General features: G+C 31.0%; 10 protein-coding genes across 10 annotated transcripts, besides 3 other annotated features; 1 reads left to right on the top strand and 9 right to left on the bottom strand.

Annotated features, from left to right (window-relative positions):
* Positions 1-257: 257 nt before the first annotated feature.
* Positions 258-906: a mobile genetic element.
* Positions 907-4198: 3292 nt separating this feature from the next.
* Positions 4199-4539: a mobile genetic element.
* A 304-nt stretch (positions 4540-4843) lies between these two features.
* TVAGG3_0600200 (protein kinase protein) lies at positions 4844-6235 on the bottom strand (the record flags this gene model as incomplete). The annotated part of the gene is made up of 1 exon (XM_001317628.1): positions 4916-6235. One exon carries the CDS (start codon positions 6233-6235, stop codon positions 4916-4918), a length of 1320 nt encoding a protein of 439 aa, XP_001317663.1.
* A 54-nt stretch (positions 6236-6289) lies between these two features.
* TVAGG3_0600190 (ankyrin repeat and protein kinase domain-containing protein family) lies at positions 6290-8314 on the bottom strand (the record flags this gene model as incomplete). The annotated part of the gene is made up of 1 exon (XM_001317627.1): positions 6290-8314. One exon carries the CDS (start codon positions 8312-8314, stop codon positions 6290-6292), a length of 2025 nt encoding a protein of 674 aa, XP_001317662.1.
* A 407-nt stretch (positions 8315-8721) lies between these two features.
* TVAGG3_0600180 (proteasome regulatory particle assembly) lies at positions 8722-9054 on the bottom strand (the record flags this gene model as incomplete). Its single annotated transcript, XM_001317626.1, has 1 exon — positions 8722-9054. The coding sequence occupies one exon, from the start codon at positions 9052-9054 to the stop codon at positions 8722-8724; it is 333 nt and encodes a 110-aa protein (XP_001317661.1).
* Positions 9055-9447: 393 nt separating this feature from the next.
* TVAGG3_0600170 (cyclin-dependent kinase inhibitor 2C-related family) lies at positions 9448-10674 on the bottom strand (the record flags this gene model as incomplete). Its single annotated transcript, XM_001317625.1, has 1 exon — positions 9448-10674. The coding sequence occupies one exon, from the start codon at positions 10672-10674 to the stop codon at positions 9448-9450; it is 1227 nt and encodes a 408-aa protein (XP_001317660.1).
* Positions 10675-11842: 1168 nt separating this feature from the next.
* On the bottom strand, positions 11843-11959 carry TVAGG3_0600160 (Ankyrin repeat family; the record flags this gene model as incomplete). The annotated part of the gene is made up of 1 exon (XM_001317624.1): positions 11843-11959. The coding sequence occupies one exon, from the start codon at positions 11957-11959 to the stop codon at positions 11843-11845; it is 117 nt and encodes a 38-aa protein (XP_001317659.1).
* Positions 11960-12092: 133 nt separating this feature from the next.
* On the bottom strand, positions 12093-12446 carry TVAGG3_0600150 (protein ubiquitination; the record flags this gene model as incomplete). Its single annotated transcript, XM_001317623.1, has 1 exon — positions 12093-12446. The coding sequence occupies one exon, from the start codon at positions 12444-12446 to the stop codon at positions 12093-12095; it is 354 nt and encodes a 117-aa protein (XP_001317658.1).
* A 561-nt stretch (positions 12447-13007) lies between these two features.
* Positions 13008-19586, bottom strand: TVAGG3_0600140 (ataxia telangiectasia mutated (ATM) -related family; the record flags this gene model as incomplete). Its single annotated transcript, XM_001317622.1, has 1 exon — positions 13008-19586. One exon carries the CDS (start codon positions 19584-19586, stop codon positions 13008-13010), a length of 6579 nt encoding a protein of 2192 aa, XP_001317657.1.
* Positions 19587-19872: 286 nt separating this feature from the next.
* On the bottom strand, positions 19873-20685 carry TVAGG3_0600130 (50S ribosomal protein L30e-like family; the record flags this gene model as incomplete). Its single annotated transcript, XM_001317621.1, has 1 exon — positions 20130-20576. The coding sequence occupies one exon, from the start codon at positions 20574-20576 to the stop codon at positions 20130-20132; it is 447 nt and encodes a 148-aa protein (XP_001317656.1).
* Positions 20686-21110: 425 nt separating this feature from the next.
* On the top strand, positions 21111-22025 carry TVAGG3_0600120 (uncharacterized protein; the record flags this gene model as incomplete). Its single annotated transcript, XM_001317620.2, has 1 exon — positions 21152-21904. One exon carries the CDS (start codon positions 21152-21154, stop codon positions 21902-21904), a length of 753 nt encoding a protein of 250 aa, XP_001317655.1.
* Positions 22026-22356: 331 nt separating this feature from the next.
* On the bottom strand, positions 22357-24413 carry TVAGG3_0600110 (vesicle docking involved in exocytosis; the record flags this gene model as incomplete). Its single annotated transcript, XM_001317619.1, has 1 exon — positions 22602-24326. The coding sequence occupies one exon, from the start codon at positions 24324-24326 to the stop codon at positions 22602-22604; it is 1725 nt and encodes a 574-aa protein (XP_001317654.1).
* Positions 24414-24734: 321 nt separating this feature from the next.
* Positions 24735-24866: part of a mobile genetic element that runs on past the window's edge.

The raw sequence follows: 24866 nt of genomic DNA, 5'->3' as shown, positions 1-24866 counted from the left end.
TATTTGCCTATCAATGAGAATATAAACTTCTTTTGTAAGTATTGTAGACTATTCAAAATTTCCCAATTGGACAACTTTTTTTAAATAATACCCAAGACCCTCAAGAAAATGTGAGACCCAAAAAAATTATGCCACGTTAAAATTATCTACAAATTAGCTTTTAAAAATGATTGGATTTGTGTTGCTTAACAACTTTCATCAGATAATCATCAATCATTTGCTCCCAACGATGTCATTTATGTCTTTTGGCAAAATTAGGGAACAGGACAAATTTGCCACACGGCACTTTTTTTAAAAAAATTTAATGGAGCGGAGCGATACTCTGCTGCAGGAGCCCCAAGGCTCCCATTCATTACGAAAGGGAGCCTCAGGGCTCCTGAGAATCCATCAGCAGAGGCCTTTTCATTTGGCCTCTGCTGATCAAAGATTCGGCGAAGCCATTCTTCGTCTCAGGAGCCCCAAGGCTCCCAATCATTACGAAAGGGAGCCTCAGTGCTCCTGAGAAACCTCTTTGAGAAGGTTTTCTTAAAGAAAACCTTCTCAAAGATGATTGTCAGCATTCACTCAAAATCTACCAAGAGTTTCAAAGTTTCAAATCTATCTGAAATGAAGCTTTGAATCTCTTGTATATCTAATTGTAGAGGTACCTTTTCAAAATGTCTTCTATTGATTAAATTTAATCAGTAAAAGTCATTTTGAAAAGGTACATCTCTATAATTGCTATTGAGCATTCACTCTTGGAACCTTGGAGCTCTTGTGTAGTGCATGAAAACTCCAAGATTCTAGCATAAAACATATATCATAGACATAATTTCTTCAAATATAATTTAAGGTTATTTTAAAAATTAGAAAAGCGTAATTTAAGGTTATTGAAAAAGTGACACCTGGCAAATTTGTCCCGCACTCGCAAAATTATAAAAAATACATTTTCTATGATTGAAAATTTTTTGAGTCCTGAAAGAGTACTTATTTACATATTCTCCATTGCTATGATTTATTATGAATTATGTTACGCTTGAATAAAATATATAAATAAGTTACTTAAGGATACCCTTACGTGTCAGATTTTTTGCGCATACGAAGAAGTCATGCTAGACATGAGCTATAAACCTGAAATTTTAGCAACATATTTAAAACTTTTTAAACTACAATACACTTTAATATTCAAGAACAAAAATATTCTTTTTAGAAATTACATAATTATTTTATGTGAAATCTATATAAAAACATATTTTGCGAGCGTAACTTTTTTCTTTATAAGCACCTTATATGACTGATAAACTGTGAAGGCACATAATTGTTAATTCATAGAGTTGATATGTTTCCAAAATTGAGAGGAAATTTGAAAATTGAATACCCTTTCAATTCAATTTTCAAAAGATATCAGCTCCTTCAATAATTGAAGGACGATTTTGATCATTTGCTCTTAAAACAAGCATGCCATGGAAAAAAAAGTTACGCTCGCAAATCTGAAATATAACTATCATATAAAAAAATTAAATTTCTAATTTTTTACTCTATAGATATTATTGGCCACTTGTGTAATGCATAAAAGTTTATGTCATATGCATACATTTGGAAGTATGGGAGACGAGGGAAATTACTTCTATGAGGCACTAGGATTTTTAAAAATTTCTCTATCGGACTCACCATTCAATTTCTCGAAAATTAAAAAAAATCAATAATAGCTAAAATGTATTATGCATAATAAATTTTAATGTTACACGGTATTTTTTGAACTTCATGACATGAATTTTCTTTATATTATTTTTTTTTTTGGATTTTCTATGATTTATGCGATAGGCTGGAACAACATTGTAAGTGCAATGATATCATTTATAGAGAAATCTAAAACTTCAGCATTCAGAACTCGCAACCACAAAAATATTCATTTGCTAAGTAAGTAAAGTTGATTAAGTTCGACACTTAGCTTTTATACGTAAAACCAAGTGTGTATTGTTATTTCTTGTTAAATTATTGAGAAAAAAATAAATTGTAAGAGAAACGATACTGATTATTGAAATAATATTGAGGGTAGCTGCAGATTTCTTCATTAACATGCCGGAAATTTGTTAATCTTGGTTTTCTATCATAAAATCTGTCGAAGAATCTAAAAACGGAGATATGAAATAGAGATCATGTAAATCTAGAGTATCCTGTCAGAAAAATAGACTAAGCATGTAACCCTTTTTGGTCATAAACACTTTTTACCACTTAGTCATACAGATGATCATTAAATTTAAACGAGCACTTTTTGTCAGAATTTATTCTTTTACAAAGACAGAAGATTTTAGTATTATTTAATATTAGTGCTGTAGCAAAATTCAAAAAACGGTGAAAATTCAGTGAATTTGTGAATTCACATTTTTTTTCGACATTTTTCTTGATATATCCATGCACATTAAGAACACAGCTTTGATACGCTTAAAAAAGCATATTTCATATGAAATTGTTAAAGAAATAAACAATTTATATAAAAATTGCACTTATGGGCAGTTTAGATATATAATTTATATATAACATATATACAAATCCATAGACAAAGTGCAATAACTACAATGTTGTAGAAAATTACAGCAGAAATACTGACTTTTTGAAGGATAATAAGAATTCTTCTAAATGTTGTATTTTTATAATTTGATTGATTTTTTTACTATTTCATTAATCTTTTATGAATAATAATTATTTTTAATATATGTGCTATTAAAATTTCAAATTTTGACTAATATATCTAAGTTATCTGAACGAAACATTTAGAAAATATCATACTTACATTGAAATAGCAAGTAGAGCATATTAATAGCAAGTTTCTTGGCTTTATATCTATCATCTATTGTTGTTTGATCAAACAAAATTCACTCTATTATATGGTGTCAATTAATTAAAACAATTTTTAATAGTTATTTATTTAGTGCGAATAAGTGCAAACTCATAAATGAATAACTTAATAGTAGAAATGAATTATCTGATATAAATCTCACATTTTGTCCATCAGAAATACTTTAATTGCATACGCATAACTATTAGTAATACGTCTGGAGTGTCAATTAATAACAATCCCACAACAAGTAAAATTCAGATTTTTATTAAACTTATTTTTTCCTAAAAGTTTTCTCAAATTACTATATATACATATGTGGATAAAATAATAGTAATATTGTAAAAAATTAGATAATTTTTTTTATTTGAGAACCTCTCAAAAGTTCATTCAATTTATCAATTGTTTCAGTTTGATGTATATTCATTTCTGGAGCCTAAAACTTTAGCAATCATGACAATATCATATTCTCTTTCTAACTACGCAATGTAAGGGTATCCTTAAAGATACATTTAATTCGATCAATATTGAAGAAGATCCAACAACAGTCCCAGATGGTCAATTGGTAGTATATAATACAGACAAAATCAAATACCAGGCAATAACTGATCCAAAGTTTGATATTCCAATTTATTGTGGTTTCTTATCAAGGAAACAAATTTATGACGACGATAGTGATGATGTCATCATTGATGAAGTTCAATTTCTTTCTCGTGAAATTGAAGCAGGACCTTTCACACTTTCAGGATTATCATATCATGGAAATACCTTTACACTCACGAAAAATTCTTCTCCAGGCCTATATATAGAATTTTGGAGACCAAAAAGCGTGACAGTTATTGGCCAAAAGTTAGGCGATAAAATTATTCCTTATACAAAGTTCGGGTTAAAATCGGAGCAGCAATAGAAGGACGGGCTGATTCAAATAAAATTTATTCAATATTTCGCCAATCAGATTTCTTATTATCTTGTTGTATTTGGTTTTGTAGGATTTTTACGTTGTTCGGCATTTTAATAACTCTTGATTCTGGAGGAATCAAATGTTGCACACCATACTTTGTAACACTTGCAGGATTCTTACTTATTCAGATATTTTATAATAAAGGAACCTTTATGAGCGACTCTAACTGGGTTTTGTTCTTGTATTCAACATTAATTTCCTTGCCAAGCTTCTTTACTTCGCATCTGTTTCCTTCTGATACATACAGTGTTGAAACTTTACTGTGGTGGCATCTCGGAATTGCTTTTGTACTATTCGCATGCTTATGCTGGAAAATTGTTAAATTGCTGTTTCACTGTGTTGTCGGGGGCTTTCGTTGGCTGAAACGAGCGAAAAGATACAAATTTTTCCGATTTTTTAGGCTGTTTCACTTTTATACGTTACCAATGAGGAAATAGTTTTTCATTTTTATACTACTATATGTTTTATTACTTCATAAATTGTATATTTTCTTATTAAAACCTAATTTTTCCCATGTGATTCGGAATCTATGCATTCCAAAAATGCGTTTTCCGCTCTCAGAACGTGAAAATATGCACCATATGAGGAGATAAAGAGATTTCTTATGTTTCTATTTTGATCAAAACTCGAAAACAAGCAGACATTCTAATAGAGTACATAAAATAACATACATCTGTAATATTGGAATTTTTGATAAATCTTCAAAAAAATAACGGTTCTAAAATTTCGAAATCAAAAAGCACATTTTTAGCGAAAAAAATGCATATCGCCGAATTCTCAAATAGGCAATTAGTTAAACCAAAAAAGTAAGTATTTTGAAGATTTTGAAAATTTGTAATATATCTACTTGTAATGCTACACGCATAAATGAATAAGATATTCATAATATCATACAAAAACTCTACATGATACTATAATATAACAGTATTTAATCCTAAATTCATGAATATAATTTTCTATTTCCATAAAAATAAATAATAATACATATTTATATTTAAAATATGCACACATTTATATAGTATAAATGTGTTATTTATTTCTTTATATAGCTCAGTTTCGAAAAAAAATAATCGGTATTTTTTTTTCCCCAACTCAAAAATCATCCAAAAAAGTTAGGGCATGAAAGATTCTTTCTACTATTTAGTTACACTTGCACCATGCGCTATAAGAAAATCGGCTACTACTTTACTGTTGTTTTCTATTGCGTAGTCAAGAGGACTTTTCCCATGATGATCTCTAGCATCAATATCAGCACCATGCATAAGAAGTAGTTCAACTGCTTCTTTGCTATTAGTCCAGGATGTCCAATGGAGAGAACTCCCTCCTCTATACTCTTTTGCATTTACATCTGCCCCATGTAATAGAAGAGTTTCTGCAGTTTCAATGCAATTATTATTTGATGCAATAATTAGAGATGTCCACCCATTAGAATTTTGCTCATTGACATTTGCACCATGTGAAATAAGAAATTCTGCAATATTTTTAAGGTCATTCATTGCTGCAACTTGCAGTGCTGTTTTCCACATTTCGTCTTTTGCATTGACACTTGCACCATGAGAAAGTAAGTATTCGCAGACTGAAGGAATTCTGAAAAGAGGAGAATACACAAAACAACTGTTGATATCTTTTGTTTGATCTAAATATACTAAAAATGATTGAAGATTATTGTAAGTTCCACATGAAGTTAAGTCAATCCTTAAATTATACTCGTTCATAAGAAATGAAACAAAATCAATGTTGTGTGATATAACTGCAAAAACCATGCAAACAAAATTAGGTCTTTGAAATTTCAAACATTCGCTCATAATCTCTTGGTTTCCACTCAAAAATGAATACCATAGACATTTTTCAGTGATCTGCGAGTGAAATTTTGTTCTTAAAAATTTAAAACAATCAACAGAGCCATGATAACAACATAGTTCAAGATATGAATCGCCTTGAAATTTTGGATAAAAATCACTTAATAGCTTTTGATCTTTGTCAAATTCTTCTTGTTCTGCTATCGATATAAGCAATTTTAGGTCATCATCCATTATTGCTCTGTATGATGTATTTAATTCGTGAACTTCTAATGAATAATTTTTAATTTCATATTCTTTGCAGGCAATTTTATTAGTTTCATCAAAAATGATCCCATACTCTTTATAAACAAAGTAATCAAAAAGAGGAGAGATGTTTTTGATCCGTTTTGGATGATATTTTTCATATATCTTTTTGAAAAGTATCCAATATGACTTTATGTAGCGGTTATTGTATATTGATATAGATGATATTATCTTTATGATATCAGATGGAGAAAAATAATTAGTTTCGATCAACTGTGTTTTGATATCTTTGTAAACTTTTTCGATTTCGCCTTCATTGAAAGTATTTAGTCTGTATAATTCATTAAATGTATTATCGTAATCATTATATAGACTAAAAAGCACTTGATAGCTAAATTTATCTAACTCCATAAAATTTTATGGCACTTTTTTTGGTCGAAATATATATCGAAGCAATAACATTTTTTAAACATCATTGAACGATATTGGAGCTCCATGTGAGATAAGTAATTCTACAATATCGTTCAATTTGTTATTTACTGCAAAATTGAAAGGAGTTTCATCATCCATTTTGGCATTAATATCAGCACCATGTGAAATAAGTATATTTGACATGTTTATGTTATTTTTAATTATTGAAAGATGAAGAGGAATTTGTCCATTTTTATTAATTATATTAATTTCAGCACCATTCAATATAAGAAGTTCTGCTGTTTCGATGCTATTATTTTCTGCAGCAACATGAAGAGCAGTATAGCCATCATTACCTTTTGCATTAATTTCAGCACCATGCAATATAAGAAGTTTAGACGTTTCGATGCTATTATTTTCTGCAGCAATATGAAGAGCAGTATGGCCATTACAGCATTTTGTATTAATTTCAGCACCATGCAATATAAGGAGTTTTGCCATATCTTTACTATCTAGCATTGCCGCCAAATGAAGAGGAGTGTATCCTTCAATACTGTTTGCATTAATTTTGGAACCATAAGAGATTAGAAGTTTCCCTATATTTTTACTATTATATGTAGCAGCATAATGAAGAGGAAGCCGTTTGCTGTTATCTTCTGCATTAATATCTGCATTGTGTAAGATAAGAAGTTCAGCAGTTTCCGTACTTTTCTGATATGCTGTTAAATGAAGAGGAGTAGAACCGTCATTATTTTTGGAATTAATTTCTGCACCATGAGATATAAGAAGCTCTGCTGTTTCTTTACCATTTTGATAAGCAGCTGCATGCAGAGCCGTCCAACCATCAACATTTTTTGCATTAATTTCAGCACCATGCAAAATAAATAATTCCGATAAATCAAGGCAATTTTGAAACGCAGCAACATGCAGTGGAGTAGATCGATCATTATTTTTCGCATTAATTTCAGCACCATGCGAAATTAGAAATTTTGCCAAATTAATATTTTTACGAAATGCAACCAGGTGAAGATATGTATTCCCTGCGTTATCTTTGGCATTAATTTCTACACCATTAGAAATAAGAAATTCAATTGCATCTGTATTATTCATATATATTGCAGCCTGAAGAGCAGTTGTTCCTTTTTCATCATGCGCATTTATATCTGCACCACTCCAAAAGAAGTACTGATAAATTGGTGAGAGATCAAGTAATAATGAATGAACAAAGCAACCGTTGATATCTTTTGTTTGATCTAAATATACTATAAGGGCTTGAAAATTATGAAATTTTGTACAACTAGTTAAATTAATTTCTAACTCGAATTCATTAATTAAAAAACTAACAAAGTCAATGTTATGTGAGATAATTGCATATTCCATGCAAGTATCATCCGGATCTTGCTCTTTCAAACATTCATTCATAATATCTGCGTTTCCACCTAAAAACGAGTATTGAAGACATTTCTGTGTGATTTCGGAGTGGAATTTTGTAATTAATATTTTAAAACAATTAACAGATCCATAATAACAACATAGTTCAAGTAATGAATTAGATTCTGACGGATACAAGTCGCTATCAAGAACTTGTTTTGGAATAAATCCTTCCCTTTCAACGAAAAAGATGAATGATTTTATGTCATCATCCACAATTAATCTGTAGATATTATTATTATATTCAAGGAAGTCTAGCGAATAATTTTTGTTTTTTTGAGTTATGATTTGGAAATTAAATTTTTCTGATAATGAAATTCCATGTTCATCAGTCAAATCGGACCACAAAACATAAGAAATATCTTGGATATCTATTTGTGAAAGAATTGGATGATAATCATCATAAATCTTTTTGAAAATTTCTTTGTAAGACTTAAAATATTTCATATTATAAGGTAAAATCCCCCAAATAGTCTTTAAAGTTTGAGTTGGCGACAAAGACTTTGTTTCAATCAACGAATTTTTAATTATGTGATAAATTTTGTTAATTTCGTCTTGATTGTATGTATTTAGTTGATATAATGCATGATACGCATCTTCGTAATCTTTAAACATATTCATTAATTCACTCAGGAATACTTCTGTCATAAAAATGTGAATTCAATAATTTTTTTGTGACTTTTTTTTCTTGATCTCTTATCTAATACGAAGATTATAATAAATTAAACATTTACCAATCTTAATATTTATTTTATAACATTTTATTTTTCTGATCAAACTCAAGCCACATAAATGCGTGAGGAAATGAATATCACGATAATATTAGAGTTGTCAAATTTGAATTATGAATAATGCCATGAGATATATTTATCTCCTTATCTTTGATTGAATCTAATTGACATTTTTTTCTATGTACAGAGAAATTTCTCTGAAAATATAAAGCTAGAAAATTTACAAGCCTCACAAGCTATTATTATTTTATTATTTTGAGTTTAACAACTGTTTCCTTTTTAACTAATCCTTTGTAATCAATAAATACTTTTTTAAATATTAAATTAATTCATGCTCAATTGGATTAAAGTTGGTTTTGTTCCTTGATTAATCACCGCACCATTTGAAATAAGGAGTTTTAGTGTTTCAATGCTATTATGAGTTACAGCAATAAGTAGAGCAGTAAACCCATTATTATCTTCTGCATTAATTTCTGCGTTATGCAAAATCAGAAGTTTTGCGATATCTTTGCTATTATTTCTTGCAGCAATATGAAGTGCCGTCCAGCCATTATTATCTTTTGAATTGATATCTGCTCCATGTAAAATAAGAATTTCTACCATATCTTTGCTGTCAATATAAGCAGCAACATGAAGAGGAGTATAATTATCACTCATTTTAGCATTAATTTTCGCACCATGCGAAATAAGAAGCTTCAAGACATCAATGCTCCTATTAAATACTGCATGATGAAGAGGTGTTGATATTTTGTTATCTTTTGCATTTATTTTGGCATTATATGAAATAAGAAGTTCCGCAAAGTCTTTGTAATTATTTTTTTGCAGCAATATGAAGAGGAGTCATTCCATCATTACTTTTTGCATTAATATCTGCATCATTCAAAATAAGAATTGCTGCTAAATCTTTGTTATTATTAAATGCAGCGGCATAAAGAGAGGTAAATCCATCATTATCTTTCGAATTAATGTTTGCACCATGTGAAATGAGATTTATTAGCAAATCTTTGCTATTTATTTGAATTGCATAATGAAGGGGGAATAATTTCCCAATTATTTTCTCATTAAAATCAGAAACATTTGAAAAATGAGATCTATTATAGGTTTGCAGTTTTTCCATATTGCGTTAGAAAGCGGAGTTAAACCAGAATTATCTTCTGCATAAATATTGGCCCCATGCAAAATAAGAAGTTCTGCAGTTTCTTTGCTATTATTTAATGCAGCAATATGAAGAGGAGTGGATCTATTAATATCATTCGCATTAATTAATGCTCCGTGTGAAACAAGAAGCTCTACTATATCTTTACTTTTGTAAAATTCTGCAGCAGAATGAACAGGAGTAGATTTATCATCATTTTTTGCGTTGACATCTGCCCCATGTGAAATGAGACGTTCTGCAGTTTCTTTGCAATTATTTAATGCAGCAATATGAAGAGGAGTCGATCCATGATTTTCACGTGCATTAATAAATGCACCATGCAAAACAAGAAGTTCAGCTATATCTTTGTTATTCTTCTCAGCAGCAAAGTGAAGCGGGGTATACTCATCATAATTTTTTGCATTAATTTCAGCTCCATGAGAAATAAGTAATTTTGCTACATGATGGCCAAAACAAAAGGCTGCAATATGAAGAGCAGTATTTCCATTTTCATCTTTTGCATTAATTTCTGCACCATTTCTTATAAGAAGTTCAACAATACCATTGCTATTAATTTGCGCAGCCAAATGAATAGGTGCAGTTCCTTGTTTATTTTTTAAATTGACATCTGCACCGTGTGAAATTAGAAATTTTATAGCAGCGATGTTATGGATAGATATTGCAGCTTGGAGTGCAGTTGTTCCAATTTTAGCTTGTACATTAACATCAATACCAACTGAAAGGAAAAATTTATAAATCATTGGAATGTCCAATAATATTGAAGCTATAAAGAAACTGTTGATGTCTTTTGTTTGATCCAAATAAACTAACGGTGCTGGAAAATTATTGAAATATACACAATAGGTCAAATCGATTTTTAATTCGAACTCATTCATCAAAAAACTAATAAAATCGATGTTATGCGCGATAATTGCATATTCCATGCAGCTATCATCTGGATCTTGTTCTTTCAAACATTCGTTCATAATATCTGCGTTTCCACTCAAGAATGAATAGGAAGGACATTTTTCGGTGATATCGCAATGGAATTTTGATAGTAACAACTTAAAACACCGAACAGATCCATGATAACAACATAATTCAAGTAATGAATTAGATTCTGACGGATACAAGTTTTGCATCAAATCCTTCTCTTTCTGTGAAAAAGATGAATGATTCTATGTTATCATCCATAATTACCTTGTAAATAGTATTATCTTCAAGGAAATCTAAAGAGTATTTTTAAGTTTTTTGTTTGATAATTTCGTCATTAAACTTTTCTGATAATAAAATGCCATCTTCATCAGAGATATCAGACCATAAAATATAAGGAAGTACTTCAATATGTATTTGATATAGTTTTGGGTGATATTCATCATAAATCTTTTTGAAAATTGCTTTGTAAGACTTAAAATATTTGGTATTATAAGGCAAAACTCTTTCGATAATCATAATAGTTTGAATCGGTGACGATGCTTTCGTTTCAATCAATGAATCTTTGATTTTGCTATAAATCTTGTTAATTTCTTCTTCATTGAAAGTATTCAGTTTATATAATGCATTCCAAGCATCATCCTGATCTTTAAACATTTTCATTAATTCACTAATGATTCTTTCTGTCATAAATATTGAAATAAAACTACAATTTCCATTTTTTTTTCCTCTTTTCATTATATTAGAAAATTATTATCTATATTATTTAAACACCTTTCCAAGCTCGATTTTTAATTTATACAATTTTTCTTTTGATTCAAAAACTCTAAGCATCTTCAAAACATCACTGACTGGGAGGAGGTGGAAATGATAATTATGTAATATGATTGTATATGCTGATAATTGCTGTTGGATAAGCAAAAGCATGAGATTAGGCTTGATTTTTACGTTTTTTAGTGCGAAAAAAGTAAATGTGATGCGAAAATAGGAAAAATGTTTAGATATAATTTATAACATTTAAGATCTTCTTCAGTGCATTTAAGAAAACTGCAGATAATCACAAATCTAATATAATTGGTCGAATAATCCACTGTTATCTATGAGTATATTAAGTGCTGTTTTCCCATCTTTATCATTTGCACTTGTTTCTGCACCAAGCTTTCATAGAAAATCATATATTTTATGATTATCATTTACTACTGCATATTGAAGAGCAGTCTTTTTATATTAATCTTTTACATTTATATTTGCACCATGTGAAATAAGAAGCTCAACTATTTCTGATAAAGTTCCGACAGTGGCACAATGAAGAGCAGTTTGCCTCTCATTATTTATTTCATTAATATTTGCCCCATGTGAGATATAATACTGAATGATTCATTTTTGATCAGTAAGTGTTGCAACATGAAGAGCTGTCATTCCATTTTCCTCTTTTGCATTGATATTTACACCAAGTGAAAGGAAAGATTCACAAAGAGATGACATTCCAAACATTGTTGAATAAACAAAACATTTGTTAATATCATTAGTTTGCGCGAAATAAACTAAAAAAGATTCAAGATTATTATATTTTGGAATACTTGACGGATTTTCAATGAGTCGCCTCAAAAATTGAATTGCATTCAATTTAAAAGAGGCTAAAAATTGAAAATTTTTCAAGTATTTCATCATGTGTCGGAAATTGAATGAAATTCAATTTCCGACACATGATGGGAAAATATTTTAAATCGATCTCTATATTGTATTCATTCATCAAGAATGTGACAAAATCAATGTAGTGTGAAATAATTGCATATTCCATACATTCTTCATCTGATGTTTGATATTTCAATAATTCGCTCATGATTTCTGAATTTCCTCCTAAAAATGATAATCCAATACATTCTTTAGTTATTTCTGAGTTAAATTTAGATCTTAATAACTTGAAACAATCAACTGCTCCATGGTAACAACATAATTCAAGTAGTGAACATCCTTCCATAAAATATAAATTAATATTGCTATCAAGTTTTTATCAAACTTGAAATATATGAATCTTTCTTTGTTATATGGCAAGAGTTAAATATGACTTCGCATAGCGGCTATTAAACTGGATGATTCCTAAAATATGTACCATGGTATTTATTGGAAGATGTTTCTTTGAATCAATCAATTCTGTTTTAATCTTTTTGTAAATTGAGATTAATTCTTCTTCATTTTCCGTTTTTAGCAGATACAATGCATTATATGAATCAATGTAGTATTTGCAGATGCTTCGCAATTCATTGTACTTACTCTGATGAATGACATGTTCAGACTTTTTTTTAATTTTATACCGATTACATATCTTTGGGTTTCAATAGTGATAAATATCTCAGAACTTTTGAATACTTTGAGGAGGAACTTACATAGATTAAATAATTGTATGTTTGTGGCATCAGAATTTCGTATATTAAAGTCAGATGGACACAAGTATACTATTAAGAGTATTAATAAAAATAAATAAAAACCACATACATATTCAAACATACAAAAAATTAATTTAATACAAAAATAAAGATTATTACCACCATGAATTCCAATCCGCAGGCATTCTCGAAATATTAGTATCTGATGTTGCACTATCAATAAGCTTCAATACCAGTTCTTGTGAATCATTTTCGTCGGACAGTCTTTTAGCCACGAAATCCAATGCATTTTCTGGATTCGATGTCCAGTTTAATTTTTCATCTCTTATACTTGGTTCAAGTGTACAAACAATGAAGTCCTTTGATTCTCTCACGATATCCATTGCATCATTCATTTCTCTTTCCAAAACACCATTAACACCTGCAACATCCAATGCATTAGCCATTATCCTTGTCAATCTAAACGGAACAATTTGTTTCTTGACAAAACATGGATAATATTTCGTGTTGTAAACTTTGGAAGTATTTAATTCCATCATTATATTCGTCAACTTTCTGTCGCCAACACCGAAAATATATCCAGTAACAGCTTTAACAGACAAACTTCCAATGTACATCGATCTTCTCTCCATCCATCCTTGATAAGAGACACTTCCTCTTACAATAACTGCTTCCAAATCATCACCTCTCGTTGAACTCAGTGATTGTTTGTAAGCTTTCATTTTATCTTCTGCAGACAAATCATCGTAATCATTTAATATCCATGTGCGTTCATCAACACAAACACTTTGACGTCTTCTTCTTTGTTTTATTGCTTCCTCGAGAGAGAAACATGGTGAGCTTTTCTCCAAAGAAATGTTTTCCGTCAAAGGAATCGTTTGAACTAAAGGAGGAACTAAATTTGGTTTCTGGTAACTTTTGATGATTTTTGAAATCATTCTCATCAAAATAAAAGATCTTTCGTCAATAAAAGCATTACTTCTATTGCGAATCGTGAAAGAAGAAGTCTTTCCTGAATCCAAAATCGCTTTAACTGTTTTAGAATAGTTTTCTTGAGCGATAATCGAAGCAAATCTTCCAATCTGTGTTTCGCTGAAAGGAAGAATAATTTTCTGGAAATATTTCTTTTCTTCAACATCAGAAATATCTGATAGAGAATATTCTTTCGGCAAAACAAGTTTTCCAAGAAAAGATTTATGGATACTCAAACAATTTTCAAGTTCTTTCTTTTGCAATGTTGAAGAATACTCTGCCATACATTTCTTGCAATCATTTAACTCAGGATTTAAAGTGTACATTTGTTTGACAACTCCTGTATTCTTTTCTTCATTGTAAAGGGAAATTAATTCACTTGGATCTTTGCTTTCAAGGAATTTCTGTGATAAAATAGCAATCTTCTCATGATAACTAGTACTGATCTTGATCATTTCTTGGCAGAAATCTAAAATATTAACAATACTTTGGTCTAAACTTAAAAATTCATCGTAAATGTCACGTTTTTCATTTTTAAGGATTTTGTAGACCAAACTAAAGACTGTTTTAGATGGATAAGCCTTGAAGTACTTATAAAGAAGTGATTTGAACACTCCTTTATCACAATTCGAGATGATTTGAGGCAAAAAGTCAGATAATTGTGATGCAGGTATCATTTCTATTCTTGATTGCACAATATTCTCTATTTCTGGGATGTTTCTGGATAGAACAGCCATGATAAAGTGCAATCCATCGAATTTGATGAAAGTTGGGATAATTTCAATTATCAAATTTGGATCTTTTTTGGTTTCATAGATTTTGAAGGTTGCTTTGGCCCAATCCAAGGTGTTTCTTGGTAGATACTTGATGGATTTCTCATAGTTATGTTCCATGAAGAATCTTTTTCCTAAATCATGTCTCCAAACGTTGTCATCACCAGTTGCGTACTTGTTATTGATGACAACTTGTTCGAATTCATCAACAGATTTGTTCAAAAGGCTATCAACCAAGTTGAATCTGTTGAGATCTAAAACTTTGAGTCTTCTAAAGGCCATGTCGACCAATTCTCCAGCACTCTTGTCATCGTGGTACTTCCTGAGGAATTTGACAAATCCATCCGCTGTTTTTTCGCTTGGAGAAACACTTCTTCTTATAATAATCGTCAAAAATAGTGACGCAGGATCCAAACTGTCAAATTTTTCATCCCACATTTCAAATAATCTCTGAATTTTATCTTGGATTTTGAGTTTCTCATTTGGTGTTGAGTTTATCATTGATGTTCTCAACTCCAGTATTCTTGCCGCGTCTTCAAGATCAACAAGCATCGATGCAGAACTCAATTCATTTGTTATAGAACTGTAATCGAAATCAGTATTCGACAAAATATGAGGAAAAACATTTTCTCTTATTTTCTGGATTAAATTTTGCGCTTGTTGACATTCTCCATCGAGAATTGCCAATACACACTTATGGAAATCATTCTGGGCAAGTTCCCTGAACTCACTGGAACAGTTAAACAAACTTATATCTGCTGCTTTTTCTCCTTTTATGTTGAGAGATTCAAGTGTTTCAAATTTATTCAATTTTTCTAAACACAAAATTTGTTTTTCTCTGTTGTTCTCGAGACTGTAAAGTTCATAAGCTTTTTCCCAATTACAAACGAGTTCTGCTTCTTCAGCTGTTTCGCATTTCGCCAATTTCCGAGCCAAATAACTCTTTCCTAACATCAAATTAATTTTGATTAATCTCGAAATATCGGAATTATTCGTTTTATTTTTAGGATAATTCTCGGAATTCGATCTTTTCTTTGAATAGATATCGAAGATTCCTGATCCATTGCTTCTGTTCTTCCTTTCTATATTGAATAAATCAGTGCTCGATGCGAAAAGATCTTGATTTTGTGATTTTTCTGATAAAGAATCGAATGTTTCTGAATTTGACCGTTTCATCGATCCCAAATCAAATAATTCACTAGAGGAGTTCTGTGTCTTGGATAAGAAAATATCAGATTTTTCACTTTTATCAGATTTTGGCTCAAAATTGTCACCTTTTTGAGAATTGTCAATTTTTGACAAGAAAATGTCAGAATTTTCTTTTTTCTGTTTCTTTTCTAAACTGAAAAGATCGAATTTCGATTTATCCTTGATACTTTGAGAGTTTGATCTTTGGTTTCCTTTATTATTATCCGGGTTTAATTTATAGTTATTTTCGAAACATCTCAACGCCAAAGAAAGATTTCCAGTTATCATTGCTTTTTCTCCAATAATTGTTTCACTGACTCTGATGTCTATGTTGTGCAGCATCAGGATTTCGACACTGGAGAGGAACAATGAGATTATGTAGTTCGGAATGTTGTCACTAGTAAGTGCGACCTTCAAAACATTGTGCAAAGGACTTGGATCTTGTGATTCTGAAATACAAAGTGAAAAAGAAACAGGGAAAAGTGCTGACCTCACTTTATGGTCTCTTTCACAGATTGTGTAGCACGCGGAGATTGCTTTTGAAGGGGACTTCAAGATAATCATATTCATGAAGTTGTTGAACCATTTGTTCCACTGCAAAGCGTCCCAAGTATTCATAGGAACTTCGAAATCAGGAATTAAATATTGGAAACTTGAAAATGGTTGTTCTGGAAAGTCCTGGAACATATGTGATAATTGTGGTGTCTTGTATTTAAGACTTAAATTGTCTGGTATGTCTACATGAGTGGAAACACATTCGATAATTTTCCAAAAAGTGTCATAATTTTTGAGATCATAAAATTGTAAAATTTCAGGGATGAAAATTTCGAAATCGTATTTCATGTGGACAACTAAGACACTCAAGATTTCAATGACTTGTGGGATGAGTTCTGCATTTTCTTTAGTGATCATAATCATCATTTGATATATTCTCACATAGAATTTTTCGATTGGCAAACCCTTTAAAATGTCTGCAAATTTTTCTAAAACATAAGCTTCAGTTTCTGTTTCGTGAATATGTCCTTCTATCCATGGAATAACATTGGACATAATCATGGTATCTACCTTAGCTGCAAGCTTTCCGAAACATGCTATAGCGACAAAGATATTCTCACTTTCTTTTCCATTTTTGGCAGTTGATAATTCTGGAACAAAAAGTGACAAAATTTTTGTTGCAAAAGGTGACACTGCGTCAGGTAATTTATAAGCCATCCATTCAATACCTGTTAGTAATATTGCTGTGTCTATTTTACCCCAGTTATCGAAGATCATGTTGATGATATCTGGTATAAAAATTTCACTTTTTTTGTCAAAAATTCTTATCAAAGTTGGAACGTTGTTCAAAATTATTGACGTGGTCGATGTCAATTTTGAACGGATTACGAAACAAATCGTTTCAAGAATTTCATCATGTATAACTATAGGTATTGTTCTAAACTTCTTAAGTATAATTAATAATGTTTCAAGAGCCAAACCTTGTAAACAAGAGAAATCTTCACTTGCCAAAATATCAGTAACAGAAGAAACAGCGAAAGAAGCTGCGTAAACAGGTAAATTACTCAATCCATCCAAAGGAGCAATTGTATTATTTGACAATCTCTTGATTGGTCTTGTGAATAATGATCTAACAGCCAAAGGAGTGATTACTCCAATTCTACTAAAAACTTCTAAAATTTGTGTTCTTATTTTCTCAGAATCCGTACTTGAAAACAAGTCAATTAAGTTATTGACTAAGATTTCGCGAGTTGATCTTAGTTGTATACGGAAACTCTGTGAACTCAAAAGAACAGTGAAAAGTTTCAAAGCGGAAGAAACTTTTCTATTCGATGAATTCCTGTTTAATGACTTCAAAAGAATCGGTTCCAGTTTTGGAATGATGTTTTCGAAGTCCAAATCATTGACTAATATCGAAATCAGTTCAATCGATGACGCTGTTTGTCTCTCGCATTTTAACAAATATTCTATGATTATGTTTGTAAATGGTCGGACATAAATGAAGTGATTTCTTGCCAAAATCAACAAACAAGTCACGTAATGAGTTTCAAGAGTTGTTGATCTATTCAACCTATTGATGATATCACATGTAAACTCCATCATGAAATGAGAAGCCTCTGAAATTTCACATAAAAGTGTCAATGCTTTGTAAACAATTTCAGTTTGTCTGTCAGATAACAAAGAATGAAGAGGAGTTATCATATCTGTTTGTGTTGACTGGACAACTATTTTGTTGATGGCTTCTGCACGGAGTTCTGGTATCATTTCGATTGATACGAAAGCAACTAATCTATAAACAGCGGAAGGAAAACAACTTTGTTGTCTAATCAAAAAATTGGCGCATTTCTCACGAACTTGAGGACTTGGATGGCGAAGAGCAAGTGCGTATTGGTCAATCATCTGATTGCTCATCTCATCATCACGAAATGTGAATATGCTCATGATAGAAAATGCTCTGGAAAGTTTGTCACTGTCACTTTTTGTTAAAACAACATTATTTAACTCTCGCATGACGTAAGAGCGGAATTGGTGGGCTGAGTCCGGCCATCTCCTTATGAAGGCGCGCATTCCTCGGGCAAGGAATGTATTGATGGGCAATTGGAAGAGATCTGACATCTTGTCGTAGAAATAATCTGATTGTGGATCGACAAAAGAGAGAAATGCGTAAGCTGCTTCTCTACTGTCTATTTGGATGGATTCTATGAGTGTATTAACAATGATTTGATGGCTTTCTATGATGAATTTAGAGAGTTGGAAACCGAAATTTCCAACTGCTTTGTAAATTAGAACTTTTTTGGTGGGTTGCTGAGCCAAAAAGTCATTAAACATCTCCAATATATGCTGTACATCAGATGTTGTGAAAATAGATGGCCTGCATTTGTAAATAAATGGAATTAATAATAATGATGAAGGTTCGTTAGGGTTTAGCTTCTCAATCATTGTCTGTGAGAACTGCATAATCGAGCAACAATCAACTGTATGATCAAATACCGAAATAATTGATTCAACAACGAGAGGATTGTAATCATATTCGATTAATTCGCGAAAACGATCAAAAAGACGGCGAATTGGACCATCTGATGACTGACCAAGTATTCCGAGAGCAGATTTAAGAACTGTAATCGCTTGATTTCGAATATTGACATCTTGATCTTGAATTGAGTGGATTAAAAGGTTCTGAAAGCTGTTAAATGCAGGTATGAGAAGGACATAAAACCTTCTGAAGAAAATATTCAGCAAGGATAATGATGAAACTACTGAATTTGGATCTCCAGAAAAATACCATTTCCATATTGTATCACGTAAAGGATGTAATGTTAAATGCATCGATGTACCTAAGGGATTTGTCAGCCAAACAAGGATTTTTTCTAGTAAAGTCCAGACAACTGGATTTAAATCTGGCTGAATTGCTATGATATCTTTCGAAATGTTCATCGCTTTATTTTTCTTTTCGCCTAAATCTGTTGTTATTAATGAATTCATAAGAAGTAAGTAGTTTTTGTTGTTTTTTTGCAAGCTATCATATGAAAGTAAGGAGAATAGTGAATTTAAGTAGTAGCCTTCAGAGTTTGTATTAGCAGCAACTTTATATTGAGCTGAAACACAGTTCTGAAATGCACTTATTGATGAAATTGATTGTTGACTCTGCAAATCATCGGAATTTTCAATTACATCTTTAATACATTGTTGTAATTGTGCAAGATTTGCAGATTTAATTGATGTTTTATTCACAATTTGGTAAGGGAATACATCCCCTCCTTGCATTAAAACAACAATGAAGCAATTTTCAATGAATGCAACATACATCCTTTAATAGTATCAGTCTTTAATAACATTAATTTGAATTAGATTGAAATTAGAGAATAAATTATGAAATAAATTTAATGATATAATAAAAGATAGTTTACTTCAAATAAAATAACTATATGTGCAATATGATGATCTGTATTAAAGAGTTTCAGCTTGATCTTTGAAAAATTATTAAGGATGAAAAATTTGATGAAGTTACATCTGATATATCTTAGAAACAAAAAGCATAACAACTAATGGTTATCACTATAAATGAATCTAACTATATTCATAATATTTAAATATTTTTATCAAATTATCAAAAAGAAATCAACAAATAAAGAAAAACAAAAAGAGAAAGAGAAAAGTAAAGGATAAGAAGAATCAAAAAGAAGAATGAAATGTAAATTTCATATTTGACGACTTTTTGCGGCCATTGGCTGAAGGAAGCGATGTATCCTTGGGGATAGCGAAGGTCCTACTTTTTTCATCATATTTTTTATTTTTAAACTTCTTTATCCAGAATATTAATTTATCAAACAGGAGCAACCATCTTAGGTATTATTTTGGCTTATTCACAGTGAATGTATCAATTTGAACAATAGTTGGCTGCAATGAAATTCCTTGTTGGAGTATCGTTGTAAATCTCATGTCTGGCAAAGGTTCAGTAGTGGCTATAATGGATAGATTTTTCATGCTAAATATATGGGCTAAATCTTTTGCTGATGTATTAAGAGAAAGGATTGGAATTGATTTTCTCGAGGCAACGGAAAGAAGAGGTTGAATTGCATTATCAAAATTTTCGCTTTTTGGTATGATAATACATTTGATTTCTAACTTTAATGATGATTTTAAGACAGAATTAATTCCAAAAATTACTTTATGTTGTTTTGCCATATTTTTGATATCATTTATTATTATATTTTCATCAAAGTTGTTTGGCTCTGGCATTTTGAGAGCTGAAGCTGTTTGTAATATTTGTTTTTGCTGTTTTTTTACTTTGTTCATTTTTTGAAAAGTGACTTTTTTCGTCAAAATTCGACTTTACAAAAAGAAATTACATGGCATTTTTTTACATTAAAAAATGAGAACCCTAACATTTTTCACTAAAACTCCTATATTTTCAATTTTAATCCTATATGTAGTCTTAAAACATATGTGATAACATGATCAAAATCGGATTGACCCCAATTGAGATTTCTGATCATGAAATTATTACGATCAATTTCAAAATAACCGATAATAACTTTTTAATGAGAATGGATACTAGTTCCCTGTTGTCAAGAGAGCACAATAAATTATGTATCTGTCAATCTGAAAAATTGACATAACCTCTTTTTATATATTTAATAGCATATGAAACAAATATCTTTTTTATCACTTAAGTGAAGTAAAGGTTTGAAAGTAATTGATCTGTTATCTGACAAATTTTTTTCGTAAATATTGCTTCTTCAAATGATAAACTCTAATTGTGATGAAAAATGTCTGATAGAATTTCTATTCGATTACTTTACATATTCACAAATTTGAATGATATAAAATGCAATTGTCAGTTTGACAATTTTGAATTCATTTTCATTTCGATGTTTTGCCTTCTTGCTTTGGCCGAAGCTAAGAGACGATCATATCCATACCCATACCCACATGAGATCCGCCAGCCATACCAGCGCCCACGCCCAATCGAGCGCAGGCACAGACACCATAGAGCTGAATCCAATGCTGATGGCCTTCCATTCTCATCAAGATTAGTCTGCCTTAGAAAGCCAGCTATTTACTTATACCCAACAAAGGAAATGAACCTTACAGTTTCCGTCAATTTGAAGCAGAATCAGTTCACAGCCGTTGTTCCAGAATTCACAGCCGAGAACTACTGGAATGTTACAGCCAAGCCAAACGGTGAACTCATCTACAAGAACAAGGTTATCCCATACCTCTTCTGGGAAGCCCTCTCTGGCATGAAGATGAACTTCAAGTCCGGCTTCTATGTCAAGAAGGGAGAAGCACGCCAGTTCCTTGAGAAGACATTAACTCAGATCAAGCTCAACGATCGCGAGAAGTTCGATTTCATGACATACTGGCTCCCAACATTCAACAAACTCGGCGATGTTTTCTGCTCATTCCAGTTGGATAACTACTGCCACAGTGCTCCACTCGGCATCTCTGTTAAGCCAGATTCACTCATCCGTGTCTTCCTTGCTATCCGTAAGGCTCAGCCAGGCGACAATTTGAAGCCAGTTCAGCAGCTTCCAAACGCCGTTCGCAAAGGTTTCACAATTGTCGAATGGGGTGGTGCCGTTGTCAATGGCTGTAGCCGCAGAGTTTCCCGCCTTCAGTAAGTTGGAATTAAAATAGCGATTTTAATCCAGCAATTTTTTAACTTTCTTGCTGGCCATTTATAATATCATACTAAATAATGATATTTCATAATCATTGAAACTATTTTTCCTTTGGATTTCAATTGATCGGATCTGCAATTTGAAGCTAACATTCTTTATAATTAAAAGAGATAATATAGATTATGGATAAAAAACCGAAATGGTAATGTTGTGCTGTGAAAATGTTAAAATAAGAGTTTTTTGATAATTCCAATTATAGCCAGGTATCTCTTAACAAACCTTAAAGCAACCATTATAGATTATGAATGGTAATGCAAAATCGCGAAAACTTTAAATGAAAAGTGATTTTTTTCATCTCAAAAGTATTTCTCATTTTATGCATTAATCAACGCTGAATTGCAATTACTAATCCCTAGAAAATGCTGTACTAGCTGTATTTATGAATTTACCAATAGTGAATTTTATATTTGAAATAAAAATGAATGAAATGATCACAAATTAATGGCATGATATTTTTACTATACAAGGTTACAAAAAAGACACAATATGCAAGCAAATAAAATACGAATTTTATAAAATTATCTTGATTTTCAAAAACAGTCTAAATCAAGACTATGAATGCTTCAGTGCATGAAATCATACGCACAAAAGACAATAACTAAGCATAAATCGAATAATTATTTCGGATTTTTTTCTTTTAATTCAAGAAAGGACAAATTTCTTTAATAAGTCCATTGCCATCAACAGTATTCGTTGCTCCAATAATGAACTGAACCTTGTCATTGAACACGCTATGGCTAATATTCTTCAAAAATGCGACTTCTCCAAGAGAAACACCTCCTGTGAAGAAGACAAGGATTCTCATTTGGTCTGTTGTTAATTCTGGCTTCTCTCCAGTGATTGTCATCTTGATGTGAGGAAGAGATTCAGGAAATAGTGATTGAACTTCTTTAATTTCGTTATCGGCAAGCATTTTAGCAAGACTTACTGATATAGGGAAGTACATATACATTGCTTGTTGAATATCAGAGTTCGAATCCTTATTTATCAAATTTAATTTTGTCAATATTGAAGAAAAGTCCCAACCAAATGGCTCTGAAGATATTAATTTAAGTATATCTAAATTCATAAGGCCTTCGAGAGCTTTCTGGCCAAATTCACCCAAAATTTCTTTTTGAATTGAGTTGTAAATCTTTGTAACGCCCTTTTTATAGCCAATCAGCTGGTAAATAATGAGTAATCTCAAAGCCGTTTGCCAATCTCCAAAATTGGCCAGAAGTTTTTCGATATAATTCAAAGTATCTCTTTCTCTTAACATCATACCAAATGGGATGCGGCTACTGCAATTGTATATCCTGAAATCCATCAAATTTATCAATCCTGCAAAGAGTTTAACGTGTAAATCTAATTTTTGAGATAATTTTTTCTGAAATTCACTGAAAATTTCCTTCTTTTCACTCAAAGTCTTTGCCTTTTTGAATTTCTCTTCTTCTTGTGGTCGAATTCCGTTGATATATATCTCTGCTTCACTTAATGACTTATATCTATAATCTTTGAAGATAACATCATTATCCGTGAGTTTCCTTAAGTCTTTTAAGTCATTTCCGAGTTGAATAATTCCGTAATTTATACCAAAATATTCATTATATAATTGTTCACAGGGTTGAGCAATAGATAAAGGAGTAAGAAGATCTGCGTATCGATCTATGATTAATACTGATGAGATTGCAGGTGCAACAGCCTTTCCAAGTTCAACTTTATCCATCATTCCACACATTAAACGATGAATTCGTTCAGATTGCTGGCCAACCGTAACTACTTGAGGTATTCTTCCGTATATGTATTGGATTTTTGCTAATGCTCTTGCAGAATTATATAAATCTAAAGTATCATGATTGATGAAAATGTTTTTAAAGCAATTAGTCGATGGCATTAAAAAGAAATCATCCTCGATAGGGATAAAATCAGCTGGAAACTCTCCTACATAAACTTGAGATGAATGGAAATTTGAAGCCTCAGAAACTATTTGTAACCTATGATTTTCCATGATGATTTTGCTATGTTCTGTGAATTTTGGAATGACTAATAGCGCTTTTCTTAATCTTGGACAATCTTGAAACTTAGAACAAATCATTTCTAAGTTTTCTGGATCGCCATTTGTGATTGCGATAACTGTGTATGGATTTTCTGCGTTAACGATTGTTGGAAATGTTTTGTATGTGAAAATATCTTCATTATTGAAAAGCTGGAAAAAATAATTTTGCAATTTTGGAGGAGAAGTTACGAACATTTTGCCATCTTTAGCTTTCACAAGCTTTTCTATAAAGGCTTTGAATATTTGAACTGATGATAAACGAAAGGTTTCGAAGTTAAGAAAACTTGTTGATGTCATTTTTATAATATGAACTGGATTCGTACTCATGTAAATTTGAGTTTTTATTTCATTTGGAAAATATAATACTAAATACTCTGCCGTCTAAATTCAGGACGTGAAGATCGAGAATGTAAGTAGTATATATTGCGGGTTTTGTGACTTTTTTTGTAAACGTAAGAATTCATACAATATCGAGTGATTTTGTATCATTTTTTTTAACATATGAAGTAAAAAATGTATGATTCTTACGGTTTTTATTCTTACGTTTTTGAATAAATCAAGATTTAAAAAATTTTCAAAATTGTAAGACATTTACACTAAACCCATACATAATGAAATAAAAAAATTAAAAAAAATAAAAAAATAAACTTTAAAAATTCATGTCTTACATTTTTGAATAATTTATTTTTTAATTTGTATGAAAATGAGTGTCAAAACTAACAACGTTAAAAAATTGGGATTCACAAATGAGGAAATAAAGGATATATTAGAGGAAGCGGGTTATGAGGTTAGTAAATATTATTTAAGAAATTGTCAAAAATTCGCGGAGTTTTTAAATGAGTTTGATTATGATAGAAAAATGAATAA

This window comes from Trichomonas vaginalis, chromosome II (genome assembly GCF_026262505.1).
Source record: "Trichomonas vaginalis G3 chromosome II, whole genome shotgun sequence".
Taxonomy (NCBI): Eukaryota; Parabasalia; order Trichomonadida; family Trichomonadidae; genus Trichomonas; species Trichomonas vaginalis.
The sequence above is the reverse complement of the archived record's forward strand: the minus strand, read 5'-3'. Positions and strand labels throughout refer to the sequence as shown.